This window comes from Lycorma delicatula, chromosome 3 (assembly GCF_047948215.1).
Source record: "Lycorma delicatula isolate Av1 chromosome 3, ASM4794821v1, whole genome shotgun sequence".
In the NCBI taxonomy this organism is placed as follows: Eukaryota; Metazoa; Arthropoda; class Insecta; order Hemiptera; family Fulgoridae; genus Lycorma; species Lycorma delicatula.
This window is the reverse complement of record NC_134457.1, coordinates 125,712,841-125,736,410: the sequence shown is the minus strand read 5'-3', so window position 1 is coordinate 125,736,410 and position 23,570 is coordinate 125,712,841. Positions and strand designations below refer to the sequence as shown.

At 29.5% G+C, this 23,570-nt stretch overlaps 1 protein-coding gene across 2 annotated transcripts in view; it reads right to left on the bottom strand.

The window, feature by feature from the left end:
* Positions 1 to 696: 696 nt before the first annotated feature.
* LOC142321956 (protein cortex-like) overlaps positions 697 to 23,570 on the bottom strand; it is a 29,819-nt gene continuing 6,945 nt past the window's right edge. For both annotated transcript variants that reach the window (XM_075360509.1, XM_075360510.1), the window contains 7 exons: positions 21,875 to 22,091; positions 19,746 to 19,924; positions 18,124 to 18,242; positions 16,334 to 16,553; positions 9,558 to 9,747; positions 7,722 to 7,853; positions 697 to 2,713 (listed from right to left, as the gene is read on the bottom strand). In XM_075360509.1, the coding sequence (XP_075216624.1) occupies positions 2,571 to 2,713; positions 7,722 to 7,853; positions 9,558 to 9,747; positions 16,334 to 16,553; positions 18,124 to 18,242; positions 19,746 to 19,924; positions 21,875 to 22,091 (1,200 nt within the window). In that variant the 3' untranslated portion in view covers positions 697 to 2,570. The remainder of the gene's footprint in view (positions 2,714 to 7,721; positions 7,854 to 9,557; positions 9,748 to 16,333; positions 16,554 to 18,123; positions 18,243 to 19,745; positions 19,925 to 21,874; positions 22,092 to 23,570) is intronic.

The window sequence follows — 23,570 nt, the reverse complement described above, 5'->3', positions numbered from 1 at the left end:
AACCTTTTCATCTTACTTGTAATTTAGAGGTACGCTTTTTTGCCAATTCAACCATCCTTTGATAAATATATAGATCATAGTAATAATTTTAAAAATTAGGTAAATCCAAATATGTGAAATTGAAAATTATTATTACTTATCATGCTACGTTATATAGTACCTATCTGAAATACCTATTGATATTGGTTTTAATTTTCATGGAATGAAAAAAATGAAAGCAGTGTTCTTTATTTTGTCCATTAGTGTTATTTCTATTATGGTTGCTGCAAATAAAACATACAATATAGTATTTTATACTCTAATTTTTATATTTTATTTTATTTTATTCAATAGGGTTGCCCTACATGTGCATGACATTGTTTATGTAGTTTTTGCATAGCTCTTATACTGTCTATTATGTTTATGACTATTAAAAAATAAGATTACTGATGATAAAAAAATTTAAAGTTTTTAAATTTCTTATAATAAAATTATATTAAGTGAATTATTTTTGTTGGGAAAAAATTATTTTATTTTTATTTGAAAAAGCTTTATTTTCATTAAACACAGAAGTTTGGTGGAAACAATAAATAATAAAGCTAACATATCTTAGAGATTATTGTAAATAGTCAGCATGCTGAGAACCAACAATTAATTAAATTAATTCCTACTTGAGTAACAGTGAGGTAGAAAAAATTTTTTCACCAAATTTCTAAATTAATTTTTGTAAACATTTTTATTTAACATAATATACAAACACGTCATTTTTTTCTTTTAGATAAAGTAGATGTATTTTATAGTTTCACTAAAATATATATTTATAACTTTTAAGTATACAATTTAAATATTTTTACGTAGGTAGTAGGAACATACAAATAATGTTTCTGTTTATTAGTTTGCAAACGTAATTACTACATACAAAAGTATTACACACATATTATTAGAAACATGGTATTGCACTTGGTTGAAATTCTGAAATATGTTTACACAATTTTATTTTATTACTTACAATTATTTTATTGATGTTATTCTCTAGCTTTTTTTTTTTAATGTATAAGACACTCTTTAATTAAAAATGTGTTTCATTATTCATTAGTGAATTTAAAAAAAGTAATAATTACATCACACATAATTTTAAATAACCTACAAAACTGGTGCCTCAAAAAAAAAAATATATATATTTATCTTACATTATTTGAATTTTTAGGTAATTAATTTAATTTTATGATCTCATAAAAAAATATAAAAAAAATTGCTTCACACACACTCACACACCCATTAATGTCATTTTTATGCAAACTACACATCTCAGTAGCTATTATGAAAACATAATTACGAACTTTGGGAAATGTCAGTGTGCAACAAATTTCAACTTATCACAGAATCTTCTTTATTAAACAATGATATTTTTATTTGCCTTAATTTATATTACAGAAATAATTAAAAATAAATGAATATTGAAATTATGAAATGACAAATTAAAAAGAATCCCAAAAAAGTTGTTTATTTATTATAAATATAGATGTTTGAAGTACATGTAATTAGACAGTAATGAATAATTACACATTACAGTATAAAAGCATTATAATTACAATAAAATATAATTGTACAATTATTTTATTCACAAAAAAAAAATATTAAGTAAAATAAAATATTAAGTAAAGTAAAATATTACATGACTGTGTAAATCATAAAGTTCTTCTTCAATGAAATTAATGAAAGAAGTGTTTTAAAAGATCTGAAAATTAATCAGTTCATCAGATTTTTAATCCAAGATTTGTTTTAGATGGTAAAAAAGTTTCAATTATATTTTTTAAGATTCATAAAAAAATGTATGATCAACCTGATGTCCCATAATTAAAAGCAAACCAAATTAATTGACTGAAATAACTTAAAAGTTATGAAGGGATGTTTCAGTGATTGTCATCAAAAATAATTAATAAGAGATGAAAAATAGAAATTCTTCATATTTAACACCACATTAGTTATTCTAAATGATACCTCACTGATGAAGTATCATGTTGTTGCACCCATAATTTCTCATAGTACAATTTGTTGATAAAATAGTGACTTTGCTGTCAACTAAAGGAAAGAATAAAAAAAACTCACAAATACTTACAATAACTGTTATGTAAGAGGGTATAGTATAGATAAGATGTCTACTCTCTTGCATTTCTATTCTTTTCCTATTTCTTTTGAATATTTTATAATATACTTTTATATACTTATGTGAATGGATTTTTAGGAACAAATCCAGGATTCACTCCTCTGCAGCATAGCAATTACTGCATACCAAATATTTTTATAGTAAGGCTTCATACCTTGGCCAATAAATATGCAGCAACAAAAAAGCAATTAATATAAGTTAATTTCCATATTTTCCTAATTTGTTCGTGATTTCATTCCTAAAATAATCAGCTGTGAGTAAAGTTTAATTCAATCATGAAATAATTTTTCATACTGCCTCAAACAGCACCTTTGAAACGATTAGCATCAACGAATAACATTATAGTAAAATAAACTTTCATAAAAATGCTGCATATTTAATTATTATATCCAATATTATAACAATAAGATAATTTATAACATTTTTATCTTATAATATGTTTAAATTTTTCACTTAAACAAATATCTTTTGAAGATTGATGATTTATTTTTCTATAGCTTTTTTTTGTGATTTTACTTTGACTAATAAAATTCCATATTTGAAGAGTTTCATCTGCGCCTGCAGTTGCTGAAAAAAAAGTAAAATTAACAATTTAAAATTAAACATTTTTAATAAGGCACTTATTTTACAAATATTCTCAAATGTAATGGTAGTTAAAAAGAATAATGCATTATGCTTTTTGTTTTATTTACAAGTACAATTAGTAAACATACGGTAATTTTACTAATGGTGTATACAGTATTGGAGCAATGCTGTGTGCAATAATCAGGTTCCCTTATGGTAATTACAATTTCTATGATGACAATATATTATAATGATCACAGTACAATTTTGGAATGCATAATTAGAGATTAAAAAAATATGATATTTGGAGTAAAGATACTATTGCAGCATTAATTCAACTAGATATTTTAGAATACAAAATGAATTAATTCATTATCTGTAAGGATTGAAGACTAAAAGGTAGAAAATTGAGAGGATAGTAGTAATCAGATAAAAAGAAACAAAATAATTTAAAAGTGAGAGATAGAATTATTTATCTACTTCTGAGCCAGTATTATGATATTTGAATGAATAACCTTCTTTAAAAAAGAAAAAACTATTCACTTTAATGAAAAAAAAATTTTTCAATGTTCATCATTTAGTGTGGGATAAAAAGTACTGTCGCATGTTCGCGGCTCGATCAGGATATTGAGAGATTGACAGTTTAAAATATTTATAATATTACAATTTATTAGTTAAAGAACATAAGTAAAAAAACGACAAATCAATAATAATGACAATAGTAATAATAATAATAAGCGACAATAATAAACAAATTAATTATATAATAATTTCCACTTACCAACTATTTTTATTATTATATCCGAATGCTTTGGATATTAATCTATCATCAGGAACATTAATGTATTATACATTATAATTATTTCCTTCACAAATTAATATATTAAATAAATTTTGAATTTTAAAAACAAAAGTTATAAATATAACAATTGACAAAAGGTTAAAATAATGTTGACATTGTTAGTCATGTCAGTATGAAGTTCTTAATTGTTATGTTTATTCGAATGAATCAGTATAACCAACCTAAGAACTAAAATTATTGTTTAAAATTTGTTTAAATAATACATCATTATCAAATTTTGTTTGTTCATTTATCAAATAATGATAAGCTACTTTTGAACTAACCATAAAAGTTTTTACCCTTTTTTGGATCACTTTTTGCATTGACATGATCAATGCAAGAACTTGTAAGAATGTTATTACGAATCTCTTGTCGAGTCAAATTCCTTATTCCACTAATATAACCGTTGGAACTAAGAATGTCCATATATAATCTCTGAGGCGGCATAGATGGATCCAATGAGCATACATTAAAATCCCCAATAAGGAATACATTCTCAGTTGCTCTAAGAAACTCAGATTCTAACCATGACTCTAATTCGATATTAACATTTATTTTACTTGTTTCTGGAGGCTTATAAAAAGCAGATATGATCAGTTTTTTATTGGTTGCAGTTTCAATCTCTATTGAGAGAACTTCTGCTGTAGTGAAATTAATGTCACTTATCCTTTTAGTTTTTAAATTTGATCTGTGATAAATGGAAATCCCCCCATCATTTCCCTTAGGCCTATACTTTGAAATTAAGGTAAACCCCTTTAAACAATACTCAAAAGATTCATTGTATGTGACATTGGTTTCTGCCAAAATCAAAATATTTAAGTCATCAATAATTGGACTGATGCTTTGGAGTGTATTCCAGTGAGATTTTATATTTTTTACTTTAATAAAAACACAATTCAAAACATTGTCATGATTAAAAGAAAAGCCACTAGCTTTAGAAAAGTCATCAAAACATTGAAAATTCCTTTCAACATCTACAATAAAATCTGATAAATTCATAGTGTAAAAGGTAATAAATAATTATATAATAAGCCTTAAATGGAGCAAAAAAAAAAAAAAAAAAAATACAGACCACTACAACTAATTATATTTTAGAATGTATGTTTTCTTTTAACTGAAAACAGAAAGAGACCAAGTATTGACTGAATTTAATTTAATTCTTCCTTATCTACTTAATTAAAAGAACAAAAGAAAATCATAAGGAATAGATGAATTTTAAAATATTGAGATAAAGTCTAATAATAAAATAACTATACCCGAATTAAACCGAAACTAAGTTCAAACTGTCAGAACAAATAATATATATACAATAAACAAAACAAACAAAAAATTTAGAAAACAAAAAACTGAGTTCACAATATATATTCAACAAAATATTCACTGCTGCTATTCGATGTATAACGGTTTTTCTTTTCAAATTAATGATAGTGTCACATAAAATTTAAAAAAAATAAAATAATAATATAAATAAATAATATAAAATAAAATAATATAAATAAATAATAAATAATATATTGGTAAATGATTTTATAGCTTAACAAAACAAAACAATCCGAGTACAAAATAATTTAGCCGTTCTTTCTTTCAGACCTTTGTTAATATTGTTAAAATAATATTATTATTGTTATAATAATAATAATAATAATAATAATAATAAACAGTGATTACATATATAAAACAGAATTTAAAGTAATAGTCAGGATTTATTCACAGGTAGATAAATAATGAAAACCAGAATTCAGTTCTATTGACAAAAGATATTAGCATGACTGCTAGTCTTAACACTTTTAACCACTAGTCTTCTATTAAAAGCAATAGTAAAATAGATAAGACAACTATAAAGTTTTTTCACTGCAGATACTTTGGCTGTTCACAAATAAAACTAACCTAACAATTTATGAATGAAATTCAGTACATTATCTCTTCACTTATAGTCTAACAGTAACTCACTAAACCATTTCTTGTTTTTGTGTACTGGAATTATTTATAACATCACCCTAATTGCACCAAACTTAATTTATACCAGAAATGTTTTCCTTTCCTGGCCTCCTCACAGAATACTCTCGCTGACTGGCATCTCACAGAACTCTCCATGCAGACTCAAATCATAACATCTCACTTAGACTAATTTCATAGAACTCCCATCGCAGACTCTCCTTCTGGAACTGATTTTTAACTGGTCTTCCCTGGAGTATTTATTTATACTCTTATCTTCTTTACCTGCCGGACCAGATTCCAGTTGAGCATGATAACGATCAACAGAGCCATTTTGTTCCCATGCATTCCTAACTTTGGTCCGGTAACTCTTCTCATGGAACAAATATCTGTTTAGATGTGGAACTCAGGAATAAATATTAAAAGTAAAGAAAGTATAAGAAGGAAGAACGGATTAACAGAGTCAGGTGGTTTGGATATGTTAGAGAACAAAATACTTAACAGCAAATATCCAAGAAGATGCAGGAAATGACAGTCAGAAGCATAAGACTTGGAGTATAGCTAAATGAAGGTAGAATGATATTCTGAAACTTTGTACCTGACAAAGAATTTTGTGTAAAGAAGCCATGATAAGTATATATTTATTTACATGCATCTACAACTTCATGCATATAAAGAAAAACAAAACTGAACTTAGCATATTTAGTACAAATAAAATTATGTCATGTTTGTCAAACCACCAATTTATGTTATTTTTCTACCACCAAATTTGTATGTAAACACAAAACTTATGTTTTTAAATTACAAATCTTCACAGCATATCAAATTTCAGATTTATGTGAGCATTCTGAAAGATGTAATAAATGGCATTAACTTTGACATGTCACTGGCTTACAATGTTTTTAACATTTTGGTAACACAGTACTTCTTACAGAAACAAAGAAGAAACCATCATCTATGCATATAGTTACAATTTTTCTGACTTCAAAATCTTAAAGAATTAATTTTTTTGATGATTTAATTTTTCACTTGAACTAAATATTTTTGTGATAAAGTATGAAGAAAAATGCAAAACCTGATTGGGATTTGCACCTAGGACTTTCAACAAGGAACATTTTCATCACTACCATTCCAACATTGAGCTGCTCAAATATGATTGTAATGTCCATGATATTTATTGTACATATAAAATATTTAAAATCAGCTGTTGAAGCACTAGCAGTTCATATGCACCTAATTGTGTTACATTAAAATTAATAAGCACTGAATTCATTGAAGTGCAAACTTGATTTGTAATAAATTATTCATTAATAAAAAAGTTAGTGTTACAACTGTGAGTGTTTTTATGAATTTATATTTATAAATTAGCTCACTGGGCTGATCTAATGGTAATTTCATTGTTGCAGATCACTTGTAACAGCTTATTTTAGATGTTGAAGGTTCTCACATTCAAATCCTAGTAAAAGATGGTTGCTTTTATACTAATTTGAATATTAGACAGTGGATACTGATTTACTTTGGTGGTTGGGGTTTAATTAACTACATATCTCAGGAACGGTGGCTTGAGTCTGTATAAGACTATACTTCAGTTATATGTCATACATATTATCCTCCTCTTGTTGGGCCAGAGGGAGTTGCTTATTGTTCTCTAGTTGAACAGATTGCAATGTACACATTAGAAAATAATATTTATGAATTACTAGTTAATTTCATGCATAAATGTGAATATTACTGAAAGATTTTGGAATCTACTAACAACATATTTTCAAGTCCATTGCTAATTATGAAATATCACTTTTTTCTTTTCTGTATCTCTTTCAAAAGGAAGTTTTTTTCAGAGTTTCTTGTCAGTGTGGTAATTTAAAACTGTTAATTGATTTTAATAAAAGTAAAAATTGGATTCTATCCTTCAATAAATTATTAAAACGTTAACCAACACAATAAAATATTGCTTTACTTAAAAGAAATCACAATTTAATTACTGATGTTTGGTTACAAATAGAATGACAAGAAATTGAAAAGTTTCATTCCTGGTATTTGAAACGTCATTAAAATAACAATTTTACAGTTCTTACGGAGGTGTAAATTATAAAGTGGAAAAAAATGTTTCAAAATTTTGTTTGCAGCACATTAAATGTAGTCACTATAAGTAATATAGTTAACTATGAAAGTATCTTCTAGTCCTTTAAAAGATGCAACAATTTAAAACTAAAATAAAAATCTTTTAATAAATACCAATTTGAGTTCCATCAGGGCTCCATTTTAAATATAACATTACATCATCAAATTGTCCTTCGATCCTATCAACAACTCGATCAAAACTGGCTAGTACATTCAGTTCTGATTTAACTGAATGGTTTGTCAGACCTAAAAAAAAAGTAATCAGACAATTTATCACAGTGAGAAAATTTCTAGGAACAATATCATAAATACGATATAAGGAAGTATTTTTTAAAAAACGTTTAAACTAAATTTCATCATTTTAATATAAATTCAATGTGGAAAGAAAGTCCTTGTTATTTTTTTTTTTGTAAAAACAATAAAATAAAGTGAAACTTATATGTTCTGTTTTTACTATAACAACTCTTTTCTAGTAACCCAACTAACAATAAATGTCTATTAACATAATGTAAAAAGACCACCTACATGCAAACCTTAAAGCAATTACGTAGTTCAGAAATTTTTCTGATGTCACATTATTCCGAAATTCAATCAGATTAGGAATAATGTCTGATTATCATTTACTTTGAATTTATCACTAAGTTTAGAGCAATTCAGGATTTTTAATATTTCACCTTGAAGAGATTGAAGATTCTGTATTATTAATATCAGACAATGAAAGACAAAATTAACAAATGAGAATAAATCACTGTTACTCTTATCAAATTCAAAAGAAAAATTATTAAGAATATCTCAAATGAGATGCAATTAGTGCTTTTTGCATTATATGATTCAGATATATTCTATGCTATAATGTAAATGCTATCTCTACTTTCTTTCTTGAAAGTTATGTTTTTAATGTAGGAAAAAGTGAAAATTCTCTTTTCAATAAAAGTTCTTTTCTTAACATCCTATTCACATAATTTCATTATGCATACATTGATGGCCATTCTCGAGTAATATTTCCATCACAATTCAATAATTAAGTATTATGATTATTAATAAAGTATTATTTAATTAAATATTATTAAAAGTATTATTAGATACTTAATTAAGTATTAAGTATTTAAATATTATTATTAATTAAGTATGAATAAAGTGTTATAATTAAGTATTTTGCGAATACATTATTACTTTCAACATGAACATTCCAAAACATATTGTTTTTATTGGAATAAGGTTTAAAAATCAGGCTTAATATATATAATTCTACAGACATTGCACAAGTTCTAGCTAGGTTCATTTATCAATTAATTTCCTTAAAATTAATGAAGATTTTGAGGAAGTGGTGCAAATGATATGTTACATGTCATATGTTTGTAAATCATCAGTTTTATATATTTAAGATGTATAATATCTGAGAACTTTGTTAACCGATTACTGCATGATTTATTTACAATATGGGAGTGAACAGTATTTTAGATGTTCACAATATTATTAATACTTTGAGCAATCTGTAATGGTTAATGAAAATGCAAAAATCTGTAAAAAAAATAACAAACTTTATAATTTTCCATTTAAAATTTACTAAAACTGGCTCATTTTTTATCTTCTACATCTCTGCTCTATCTGATTTTCCAAATCTCTCTTAATTTTTGAAGAATTTTACTCACAGTATGTGGAAATAATAATTGGTTTCTCACTTTCACAATTTCATTCATTGGTCAGCCTTGCTTTAGTGGAAACATGATGGTATTTAGGTTAAACATCTTGGTAAAATAAACTATCTAATAGTGAGGAAAATGTGAATTGATTCATTAGTTTTTGAATATCATATTTAGACAGACATGTCAGATATTGTATTTTACAAGTATCCAATTAAAATTCTAACCATTCAACTACAATCTTTTTTAAATTAATTTTTGCAGTATTTTTTCTTAAATTATAAGAAATATTAATAAGCTAGCAAACCATTATATAAAAAATGGCTGGTGACTAATTCTGCAGTTATTTCACTAAAGGCCAAACAATAAACTGCATTCTTCGTGGATGGTTTGTACTGAGCTACAATAGTTCTATTACTAACATTCCATAAAGCCATTGAACCACTGATATCACCTAAGCAGAGGTAAGAATGTTGGACAGGATGCCATGCCAATCCCTGTGAAATTTCAAAACAAAAAAAAACATAAATTTTGAATAGTTTTGTAAATGGTAAATGCCATCTTATAATGCCATATAGTTAAAAAAATAACAGAAAAAACTGAAAAATTCATAAAAAACAATAAATAATAATAATAGATAGAAACAATAACAGCATATGGCACAGCAAACACTTGTAAAATGATGAATTGTAAGCTCCCATTCAATTTATAATTTATAATTTTTAAAATTTTACATTTTATTTTTATAATTTTTATACATTTACAATTTTACATTTTAATTTTTATATTTTTACAATTTATTACAATTACAATTTACAATGAATTGTAAAATGATGAATTGTAAGGTCATCAGTTAACATCAACCGCTGGGCAACCCAGGAATCTTAACCTTGAATTGGTTCTTAAAAGAACCATTTTCATCCACCAGGAGGATAGTGTTGGATGCCATTGCTGAGTAACTGGCTTTAACCTTGAATTGATTGTAAAAATTACTGTTGTTGTTCACTAGAAGATGACAAGAATTGCTGTAAATCTTTACAGCTATTCAGCAATAGTAGAGCTGAGCTTGTCAGTATGGCTGGAATGGACGTGTACTGGGGGTGCCCCTAAAAAGTTGTATTCCGATCCGTTTAGAACATAGATTGTTCTGAAATATGAAGATCGTGATATCTGCTGAGAAAGATGTAATAATTATTCTCTGGTTATGATTCCCTTTTATCCCTTCTCTGAAAGCCATTTTAGTACAAGTTCCTGGAGTATTCCAGCTAAATGCACTTGATGGGAATCTTAGTTTTCTGGTCATTTGTTCTGGCCATGCAGGCATGCTGGTTATATATATTATAAATGGACTGCAATGATAAGAGACTTGTGATTCCCTGGGTCAGTCCACAGTGTCAGTCAGACTAAAACTAACAGATGCCCTGACTTGATCCTAACATACAATTAGCAAAATAATGAGTCTCTCGAACTGGGACATTCATTATTGGTTGGATCTACTCACTGGTTATGCAGTAAATTTAGTGACTGTAAATCTTGTAACAGTACTGTTCTAGGAAGGTAAATCCTTTGAAAAGATTACTCCTTTCATAATAAATAAGAGCGTTGTAATTGTGGGTTGTGTTATTTTATTTGTCATAGCTATAATTAGTATAACAAACTGTGTGCAAAAACCTGTTATGTATTCTTTAATTGTTGGCGAATTTTCAATTAACGTAGCATTTAGAACTTAAGCTACTAGTGAGAGGCTCTGCTCCAAAGTATAATAATTCATCTAGAATTGTGGTTTAAAACAACTGGATTTTTATTTTCTCTGAAACGAAATGCATTTGCTTTTCACATTTGAGGAGGGAAGGTGTTGGACCCTCAACTGCTTTTGCATGGTGAACCAGATGAACCATGCACATGGGTTAGATTTTTAGAAATAAGGTTTGAACAACGACCAATGTAGATAGCACATTAAAAGGAACTGAAGGTAAAATGTTTAAAAATGCTAGACATAATGACAGTTTTATCTAATTTTCTATGGAGCTGATTGAGTAAGCATGTTGCGCTTCTACTGAGCTCTATTCCATTCCTGCTTGGATTATGGCTGTGTGGCTTATTCGCCCCTTCGGTCCACCGCTCTTAGAATGCTAGATGCAGTCCATCATTCATTCATCTGTCTTCCTACAGGTGCATTTCGTTCAAGCCTTGTAGTAAGTTTACTGGTGGACAGTGGTGAGCCATCCCTTTTGAATAGGAATCAAATGATTTGCACTTAGGCAGCTCATATTAAAGCGCAACGAAATCATCCAATGTTTGATGTTGTGTTCTCTACTGCACATTAATTGATATCAAGAACATCTAAAATGAAATAAACCAAAATAAAAAACACTGATTTTTTATTTTATTTTTAGTTTTGTCAACTATTGCTTTAGTCGTGGTAAATATAAAAAAGGACACAAATTCAATTTTCTTACAAAACAAATCCTCCTCTATGAATCATGAGACCTTGCCGTTGGTGAGGGGGCTTGAGTGCTCAGGGATACAGAGTAGCTGGACCGAAGGTGCAACCATATCGGAGAGGTATCTGTTGAGAGCCAGACTAAGGAATGATTCCTGAAAGAGGGCAGCAGCTCTTTCAGTAGTTGTTAGGGGCGTGAGTCACAATGACTTAAACGGCTATATCAACATCACTCAGTCCTCTGAGTACTGCGCAGCTGAAAGCAATGGAAAACTACAGCTGTTTTTTTTTTCCAAGAAAATGTGGCTCTCTGCATTTTCAAAAGCAATAATGGAGGCGCCTTCCTTGGTAAAATATTCCGGAGGTAAAATAGTCCCCCATTCGGATCTCCGGGTGGGGACTACAAAGGAAGGGGTCACCAGAAAAGTAAAAAATAACATTCTACGAGTCGGAGCGTGGAATGTTAGAAGCTTAAAAAAGGTTGGTAGGCTAGAGAATTTAAAAAGGGAAATGGATAGGGTAAACGTGGATATAGTAGGAATTAGTGAGGTTCGGTGGGAAGAGGAAGGCGACTTTTGGTCGGGTGACTTTAGAGTAATTAACTCAGCGTCAAATAATGGGCAGGCAGGAGTAGGTTTCGTGATGAACAAGAAGATAGGGAGGAGAGTGGAGTATTTCAAGACGCATAGCGATAGAGCCATTGTAATAAGGATAAAATCAAAACCTAAACCGACAACGATTGTTAACGTCTATATGTCTACAAGCGCCCATGATGATGATGAGGTAGAATGTGTATACGAAGAGATTGATGAAGCAATTAAACACGTAAAAGGAGTTGAAAATTTAATAATAGTTGGAGATTGGAATGCAAGCATTGGAAAAGGCAAGGAAGGAAATATAGTGGGTGACTACGGGCTGGGCAAAAGGAATGAAAGAGGGGACCGACTTATAGAGTTTTGCACGAAGTATAATTTAGTAATTGCCAACACCCAATTTAAAAATCATAATAGAAGAATATACACTTGGAAAAAGCCAGGCGATACTGCAAGGTATCAGATAGATTATATCATGGTTAAGCAAAGATTTAGAAATCAACTCGTGGACTGCAAAACTTACCCTGGAGCAGACATTGATAGCGACCAAAATTTGGTGATAATGAAATGTAGATTGGGGTTTAAAAACCTGAAGAAAAGGTGTCAGATGAATCGGTGGAATTTAGAGAAGCTTGAGGAAGAGGAGGTAAAGAAGATTTTTGAGGAGGACATCACAAGAGGTCTGAGTAAAAAAGATAAGGTAGAAAATGTAGAAGAAGAATGGGAGAATGTTAAAAAGGAAACTCTTAAATCAGCAGAAGCAAACTTAGGTGGAATAAAGAGAACTGGTAGAAAACCTTGGGTTTCAGACGATATATTGCAGCTGATAGAACGTAGAAAATATAAGAATGCTAGTGATGAAGAAAGTAAAAGGAACCATCGACAATTAAGAAATGCTATAAACAGGAAGTGCAAACTGGCGAAAGAAGAGTGAATTAAAGAAAAGTGTTCAGAAGTGGAAAGAGAAATGAACATTGGTAAAATAGACGGAGCATACAGGAAAGTTAAGGAAAATTTTGGGGTACATAAATTAAAATCTAATAATGTGTTAAACAAAGATGGTACACCTATATATAATACGAAAGGTAAAGTTGATAGATGGGTGGAATATATTGAAGAGTTATACAGAGGAAATGAATTAGAAAATGGTTTTATAGAGGAAGAAGAGGAAGTTGAGGAGGATGAAATGGGAAAAACAATACTGAGATCTGAATTTAAGAGAGCATTAAAAGATTTAAATGGCAGAAAGGCTCCTGGAATAGACGGAATACCTGTAGAATTACTGCGCAGTGCAGGTGAGGAAGCGATTGATAGATTATACAAACTGGTGTGTAATATTTATGAAAAAGGGGAATTTCCGTCAGACTTCAAAAAAAGTGTTATAGTAATGATACCAAAGAAAGCAGGGGCAGATAAATGTGAAGAATACAGAACAATTAGTTTAACTAGTCATGCATCAAAAATCTTAACTAGAATTCTATACAGAAGAATTGAGAGGAGAGTGGAGGAAGTGTTAGGAGAAGACCAATTTGGTTTCAGGAAAAGTATAGGGACAAGGGAAGCAATTTTAGGCCTCAGATTAATAGTAGAAGGAAGATTAAAGAAAAACAAACCAACATACTTGGCGTTTATAGACCTAGAAAAGGCATTCAATAACGTAGACTGGAATAAAATGTTCAGCATTTTAAAAAAATTAGGGTTCAAATACAGAGATAGAAGAACAATTGCTAACATGTACAGGAACCAAACAGCAACAGTAACAATTGAAGAACATAAGAAAGAAGCCGTAATAAGAAAGGGAGTCCGACAAGGATGTTCCCTATCTCCATTACTTTTTAATCTTTACATGGAACTAACAGTTAATGATGTTAAAGAACAATTTAGATTCGGAGTAACAGTACAAGGTGAAAAGATAAAGATGCTACGATTTGCTGATGATATAGTAATTCTAGCCGAGAATAAAAAGGATTTAGAAGAAACAATGAACGGCATAGATGAAGTCTTACGCAAGAACTATCGCATGAAAATAAACAAGAACAAAACAAAAGTAATGAAATGTAGTAGAAATAACAAAGATGGACCACTGAATGTGAAAATAGGAGGAGAAAAGATTATGGAGGTAGAAGAATTTTGTTATTTGGGAAGTAGAATTACTAAAGATGGACGAAGCAGGAGCGATATAAAATGCCGAATAGCACAAGCTAAACGAGTCTTCAGTAAGAAATATAAGTTGTTTACATCAAAAATTAATTTAAATGTCAGGAAAAGATTTTTGAAAGTGTTTGTTTGGAGTGTCGCTTTATATGGAAGTGAAACTTGGACAATCGGAGTATCTGAGAAGAAAAGATTAGAAGCTTTTGAAATGTGGTGCTATAGGAGAATGTTAAAAATCAGATGGGTGGATAAAGTGACAAATGAGGAGGTATTGCGGCAAATAGATGAAGAAAGAAGCATTTGGAAAAATATAGTTAAAAGAAGAGACAGACTTATAGGCCACATACTAAGGCATCTTGGAATAGTCGCTTTAATTTTGGAAGGACAGGTAGAAGGGAAAAATTGTGTAGGCAGGCCACGTTTGGAATATGTAAAACAAATTGTTAGGGATGTAGGATGTAGAGGGTATACTGAAATGAAACGACTAGCACTAGATAGAGAATCTTGGAGAGCTGCATCAAACCAGTCAAATGACTGAAGACAAAAAAAAAAAAAAAACAAAACAAATTTTTAACGTTGTAAATAAGTCCCACATTTTGAAGATTAATCTTAAAAAAATAAATGAGCTGAAAAAAAATTTTTAATATCATAAAACACTTTATAATGCAGTTTTTTAAACTATGTCATTCAAATGTTGGCCATCATTAGCGATAGATTGTTGAAGCTTTTCTTGTAATTTAGTACACTTCGACACATCTTGAGAGGAATGGTGTTGATTTCTTGCCATATCGCATTCTATAAGTGATCTAGACTTTGAGGACGATGTCTAAAGGTTTTATCTAAAGTATTCCCACAGAAAGAAATCACAAGGTATCAAATCTGGTGACCATGAGGGTCACTCAGTGTCATCTCGTAAATAAATTGGATGACCAGGAAACATGTCTCTCAAAACTGCAAGAGAGTGTCGAGAAGGGTGAGCGTGGCTTCGTCCTGTTGGAACCAAACATCTACTGAATGTTCAACTTCATCTAATCTAGGTTGTAGAAAGCCCTGTAGCATCTCTATGCATCCATCTAAGGTCACAGAAACTGTGACACTGTTATCTTCAAAAAAATATAGGCCCTCATTCACCAATTTGTTCTATTGCACACCAAACAGTAACGCAAGGACTGTGCAGCGGTTTTTGGTTTAGTTTGTCTCGGCTCAGTGATGAAAATTTTGTCTGTTTACCTGCCAGAAAGATAAAAATGTACTTCATCACTAAATAGCACATCAGCTAAACGGGGATCTGCTGCCGAAATTTGTTACACAAACTTTTATGATTGATAAGCATCTTTCACTTAATTCTTGTGAAAGAATTAAGAATGCATTTTACAGCGATGCATTTTAAGTTTCCTGTGTAAAACTCTTTGTATAATCAGAAATCAGAAATCCCAAGTGCAATTTCATGTGTGCATGTTGAATGCGTGGGAGAATGCTCAATGTATGCTTTTATCGCTTGCACATTTTCTGGTGTTGTAACGATCCAAGATCTGCCTGATAGTTTTCTTTTCAATGTTGATCCAGTTAAAAGGAGATTAGAAACTCATTGCAAAATTGTTTTCTTATCCGGAACGGTGCGACACCGACCGAGACCATAGTGATGAAAGACTAGCTGAAGCACAAACATAGACTCATTGATGCTCAACAACAAAAACACGATGTTTTCCTGTCCAAGTAACTACAAATGGTGGGACCACCATTAACTAACAAGATTCCACCTGTATAGGTCTCCCCACCACATATGACACAGTGACATTTTGAAACGTGGAAAGTACTTCTGCTGCACTTTGCATCATATATTTAAAAACAATTTATTAAAAATAAACAAAAAGAAAATTAACACCAACTTACCCTTGTCGATCCTAATGTTCTGATTTTTAAATATAATAATCCATCTGGGAATGTCCACACATTAACAAGTGAATCAAAACTTGATGATGCAAAATAACGACCGTTGCATGAAAAACTTATTGAAACAATGGAATGATGTAAACTAACATCTTGACCTTGATTCACAATCTTTTTGTAACCATCTTCATTAAAGATAACTATACTTCCACGATTACAGCCCCTGTAATCATCATAACAACTGAATCTTACAACTTTTTTCTATTTGTCAAAATTGTTAAATAACTGTAGCATGATTTGTTTTCCAATTTTTAAATTAAAAAAAAAAAAACAAAACAAAAAACAGAAGTATCTGAGATGGGGTGAATTACTGTCAATGAAGAAATAACTAAAATATACCATTAAAATAAGAATGCTAAGCTTCAAGGAATACTGATTGTCTCTAAATAAGCTATCCTTCACACAGAAGACTGAATCCTTTGAGAAATTGGTGGCTATACTGTAGGTGCTACCATAATGACTGGATATCTTGTAGAAGCCACTAGTCAAAAGAATAATCTCTGAAAGAGGTTAGCAGCTCTTTCAATAGTTGACGAGGATACCACCTAATTCATGGTTGATAAAGCTTGAAAACAAATCTGAAGATAATACAGTTTAGGGTTCAAATATGCATAGCTGAAAACAAAGGAAAACTATGGCTGTATTTTTGAGGAATTGTATTTTCCTTCTTCCTTTTTTAAAGATTAATATGAAGGTGCACTCTTAGATTAAATATTTTGAAGGATAAAAGAAACTTGTTGGATTTTCAGTTGGGAGCTCCTACTCAAGGTTTCAAGAAGTATAAAACACAATGTATCCAATGAATTTTTCAAATTGAATATTAAAAGCTTAAATAAAAGTGCTATGCTGAATAATTTAAAAGGAAATGAATAAGTTGAAGGTAGGTACAATAGAAATTGGTGAGGTAAGTTTGTAAGATGAACAAGACTTTTTGTCTCGAATTATAAAATATTAATGTAAAGTCAAAAAACAAAAATCCATGAGAAATAATTTATAATTAAATAATAATTTATAAAACCATTTTATCTGAAGAATTATTTTAGTTAAGATAGATTCAAAGCCTAAGCTTGTAACAACAGACAGATTTGTTGGCCAATCTTTTCGGAAGATGAAAAAATAGAGAAGATGATGAGATAGAGTATAAGTTTAAGAGATATAATTTGAACTGGATACAAGAAAATACTTTGAAATTAAAATTTGTAAATTCTTAGGTATAGATCCAGAAATTACACAAGACCAGATTCAGTAAATAAAAAACAAAACATTTTAAAAAGGGAATAATTAGGTAGAAGAGGAAACATTAGGTAGAAAGGTAATACTTAGTAGAAAACCACGGATTATTCTTAAAAATATCTGTTTGGCATTCAGCTCTTTATGGTAGTAAAACAGAGAATAGAAAAAGCAGAAAGGAGAAGAATGGAACCCCTTGAAGTATGGTGTTAGAGAGAATGATGAACATTAGATGTGTTGAAAAAGTAAAAAATGATGTTCTAAGTTGAATAGGTGAGAGAAGAAATTTGTGGCTAAATCTACATATTAAGACATCAAAGTTTAGTTAATTTAGAACCAGGAGGGCGTACAGGAAATAAACATTAAGGAATACAAAGATTGGAATAGATAAAATAGATTATTGGGGATGCAGGGTCCTATGTTAGGTTAAAAGATTAGCACAGAACAGAAAGAAATGGAGAAAGGCATCAAACAGTTAAATGATTATGACAAAAACAACATACATTACTTGTGTGTGTCCATATGGAAACCAGTCAACTGCAGTTACACTGCAACTAATTTGTGTACAATGTCTTTGAGTGTGATCATTATTCTTTGGTTTTGATGTTTCTATATCCCAAATCTGAAAAACATAAAAAAATGACAAAAACAACGAGGGTTAGTCTTTAATAGATTAAAAGCTATATTAACTTATTCATGTGTTTATCACACACAATATTCGCTAAAAAGAATAATCTCTTATTCTTAAGAAGAAAAAAAAAATTATATCCACTTCTATCAAACCAGATAACAATATTGTTTTATGTGACCCAGCTTAAGAAAGGACCTTAATATGCTTCTGTTGTCAATTTGAATAAATTACCAAACTGTTTAAAACATCTTTCCACCAGTTTATTTAAAAGTAAACTATTTTCCTTTTACAGAAAAAAAATCTGTTAATAAATTTTGATTAAATATTATTAATTTAAAAAAGAACTTAATTTTCTGCATCCTCATTCAATGTTTACATAAATATGTTTTCAAATAATTTTCATAAACACCTTCTGAACTGTGATTTATTCTGTAGTCATTTCATGCAACTTCATGTATTTACTTAATATTATTTCATCATATGTTAATAACTTAAATTATTAATACAAACTTTAACCACATCTGCATTTTATCAATTGTGTACTTTGTGATACTGCTTTGATCAAGGTTTTACTACGGTTTTTTGGGATAGTTTTTCCAAGTATATATTGGGATAGATTCTTTTTGTACTTATAAGTGTAGTATACCTACCAATTCCAGACAAGATCTATATGATGTACTATTATGTAACAATCAGAATATAAGATTAATTAATTATATTGAAGACTAATAATTAAAGGCAATAACATTCAATGATAAAAATATTACTTGTAATATTAGGTTGTAGCAAGAGAAAAATATTATTTAGACAATTAAAGGTATAAAAATGAATTACCACGTAAAGAATATATATTCTTAATCCTATACTAGGTAAGAAAAGAAGACATCTTACAAGAATAGTCTGACAAGTATCATAAAGAACAGTATTATCTGCAACAATTTTTTGCTAGGTATTGTGATACAGTTTTATAAAGATCTAAAAATATATTTCCAGGAATTTAAAAAGAAATGTTATAATTAATTATTTTGCACAGTAATGAAGCATAAAATTTACTCAAATCTTGTTAAGTCCTATTATTTAAAATTATAAAAAGAAAAAAAAAATTAATATAGGTTTAAGATATTAAAATAAAAATATTTTATTTTAAAGGTAAAAAAATCTGTTAAAACCTTATTTTATATTGAACGCAGAATATTACAACAATACAATGTTTCTTCCTAAGATCTAGGTATGATTTCTTTCAGCCACACTTAAAAATAATTTAAATATTAATATTCATCTATCACTACTTAGTTATCAATATCACACTTTAGATTTTTCTTTTTAGTTCAGTTTGCTGACATTAGATTACTCATTTTTAATCTTTAGTGCATTACCAAAAATCATGTTTTGAAAAATTAATCACAAAAAGTATATTAATTATATATTTACTGGTATGATATCTGTAAAGTAAATTGAACTTTATACTTAATAATTGTAAAAGTAATTAGTAACCTTAATGGAATCTCTACTTGCAGTGAATAGACTTAAGCCATCTGGATTCCATCTGATAGCAGTTGATGTAGGATTTGGGATGGGAATTGTCTTTGAAGTTAGAGAGTTCCAAAGATAAACAGAATCCCATAAAGCTGCTGCTATATAGTTACTTTTACCCCAGTCAAGAAGGTTACGATCTGTGAAAAAATTGATCTGTTTAGATATTTCTTCAGTAAAGAAAATAAAAATAATTGAAATAAAAGATAAAGATACTTTACCAGTGCTATTCATTACTGATCTTTTAGGAATTAAAAATCTTGATTTGTAAACTCTATAGTTATATCACAGTAACTCTTTCATTATATCTATTTTTAAATATTTGTATTTGGTGATGATTTATCCTTATGCCACAATGAAATAACAATATAAGAAAATACAAACTATTCCACAGCGACAAAAATAAATATTTAGACTACATAATCCATCACAAAAACTAACCACTAAATCAGTGGTGAGACCATTAAACAAAATATCATCACTATAGGCAAACAGTTAGAAAAGTATTCCTGACTTTTCATTGACACTAGTAAAGTGTTTATTATACATATCACAAGTATTTATTACATTCCTTTTTTTAACAATTATTTTGATACTAATTACATTTATACGAGGATAAGTCAATTATTATCTGCAATTTAGTTATATTTTTGTTTATATTGGTAGTACTGTCGTGTTGCGTAGATGACATATGCGTGGTTTAATTGTTGTTATGTCTGTGCAGGTTTGATGCTGCTATGTTAGTTCCATTATCTCTGCCCTGCCGTTAACCATGGCTGCTCTGCTTTCTGTTTGCATCAAAGAAGAGCAACGTTCAGTGATACGTTTTTTGTTGTCGGAAGGTGTATCAGGGGCCAAAATTCATTGAAGACTTACGGTACAGTACGGGAATAGTGTGTTGCCATGACGGAGTGACTACGAATGGATTGAAAAATTCAAAAATGATCGCACAAGTGTTATGCATGACGAAGGAGCTGGACGACTGTTTACCGCTACAAATGCGGAAAACATTGAGTGTGCACGTGACATGGTTTTCTTAGACAGACGAGTAACTATTGATGAAGTTGCACATTGTCTGCAAATTAGTTATGGTTCTGCCTTTGAAATCATCCGCAATAGAATTGGGTTTCATAAAGTCTGTGCAAGATGAGTCCCAAAACAACTCACACAGTTGCATAAACAAACATGCTTGGACATCTGCCAAAAACATTTGGATCACTATAGAAATGAACGACATCTTCTTAGACAGAATCATCACTGGTGATGAAACATGGATCCATCATTACGAGCCAGAGAGTAAATGGCAGAGTAAGGAATGGAAACATCCAAATTCACCCTGTAAAAAAAAGTTCAAACCCAACCATCTACAGGAAAACTGATGCTTACTGTTTTTTGGAACTCAAAAGGCCAGTACTGGAACATTATGAGGAAAGGGGCCCGACAATAAACAGTGCGCATTACAGTGAGATGCTTACTGCCAAGCTGAAGCCTGCAATTTGAAGCAAACGCCGAGGGCTGCTGTTGAAAGGTGTTGTGTTGTTGCATGACAATGCCTGTCCACATACTGCTGCCCACACTGCTGAAACACTCCAGAAACTCAACTTTGAAGTACAGGCTCATCCTCCGTATAGTCCTGATCTTTCCCCTTCTGACTACCATTTGTTTGGTACACTCAAAGAGGTATTAAGGGGCTGTCGATTTACCTCAGACGAAACAGTGAAAGAAGCGGTAGATTCCTGGCTTGCAGCTCAACCGAAAACCTTCTTTTATGGGGGCGTCAGGAAGCTTGTGCAGTGATGGACCAAGTGCGTTGAAATGCAAGGAGACTATGTTGAAAAATGATGTACATGAAAGTTTCCTATTTGCATTGCAATAAAATTTGTAACTACATTGCGGATAATAATTGACTTACTTTCGTAAATACATAAGTACATTTAATAAAAAATACATAATAAACGTATATTTCTTTCTTCAATATTTTACGTTTAATTGTTTTGTAAGCATGAAGTGGTTAAATCACACCACTTCATGTTTTTGTTAGCATGAAGATATAACAATATGTTACCAAATCAATTCAAACTGTTACTTACCAAAAGTGCTCATAAAGTTGGGTAGATCAAGCACAGCCCATGGTGTTCCAATCATAGGTTTCTGCCTTGGTTTTACAGACCAGTGAATGGTGTGATTAATTTTATTAAATTTTTCTAATTTGGAGTTAAATGGAAGTATATGATTTGAATTAAAATCATAATTAATTAATCTAGCTAAATAAGACTTATAATTACATGCTGGCCAGTCATTTATGTCCTAAAAAAATTATTAGAATGGTTATTTTTTTTAACTGTAATAGAAGTACTTGTACTAAAAAATAAATAAATAAATCTAAAAACAAAGCAAATCAATTTACATTATTTTTCAAGTAACATCTATTAAGTATAATTTCTGATCATCAAAAATGTCACATGACGATAATGTAAAACAAACAAAATGAATTAGTTTAACATTAAATAAAAAAGCTTATCTGAAGAGTTGACATGATTGCATTATTAAATTTTCATAAGTTTAACATTTTTCAATACTGACTTGGAAAATATGAAGTCATTGTTGTGACACTAGATAATCTATGTTCTTGTTACCTTTGATGCTTTTAAAACCATGAATGTAATTTATAATTTTAAGTTAAGAGAATATTACAATTGAAATGAAATGTGAATGTTTTAAGATAAATTTGACAACAGTAAAATTTATGGCAACATACTGTAAAATAAAACAATATGGTTGGGCCACACATTAAGTAATTCATATCAGTTTATTTGGTTTTAAAAGAAGTATAGAGGATAATTGAAAAGAAAACAAGATTAGGATGCATAATATAGATAACTAAAGAGGTGCAGGAAATTGAGATAAAGAGAATTATGAAGTGTATGAAAATGAAGAAGTGTATCAAAATTCAGTGAAATGGATAATGATAAAAAAAATTTTCATCATATAAAAATTCTTTTGAGTAAACATATAATGGCAATTGGAACAGTTTTTCATTCATTATTGGACTAAAGAGTGCAATTGTGTCCATAATAAATGATTTCATTTATATATGACTAATAAGTTCATAATATTTGTTATTTTAACTACTTGATTTTTGATATAAGGACATTATAACATTATATATATATATATATATATATATATATAATGTTAGTGTTTTGGTGGGTTATATTTTGTATAATATTACATTTTTTATAACAATGTTCAATATGTTAATGAATAATTGGAATTTTCAGAGAAAATAATTATTCATAACAAAGTGATTCAAAGTTGCTTGGCAATCTCTCAGGAGATGATTGTATAACCCAAAATAAGGAAAAAAGTTTGTATAAACATAGGTCAGAAAACGGTTTGTTAACGAGTTCCGGCTTGCAAAACATTTAGCCTTGCTTTCTGCTTCCACTGTGAAATTAAACTGTACTAAAATTCTTGGGGTACAAATCACAGGATAAATTCAATCCTTCATTATGGTTTTTGAACTAAGAAATTGGATAAAAGTGGTCAGAGAGCTCTAACTCACTTAGATTTTAAGAAAATGGGGTAAAACATGAAAACATTTTGTTGGAAAATACTCTTTTTTAGATCTGTAATAAAACATCTTTGTTAATTTACTAATAAATAAATAAAAATTTCTAATCAACTTTGTAGAGAATTTGCTTCTGAGAAAATGGATGTGAATAACGTCTATTAAAATTAAACACAAATTTGGGAAGTTCAACTTTAATTAGAAACAAAACACAC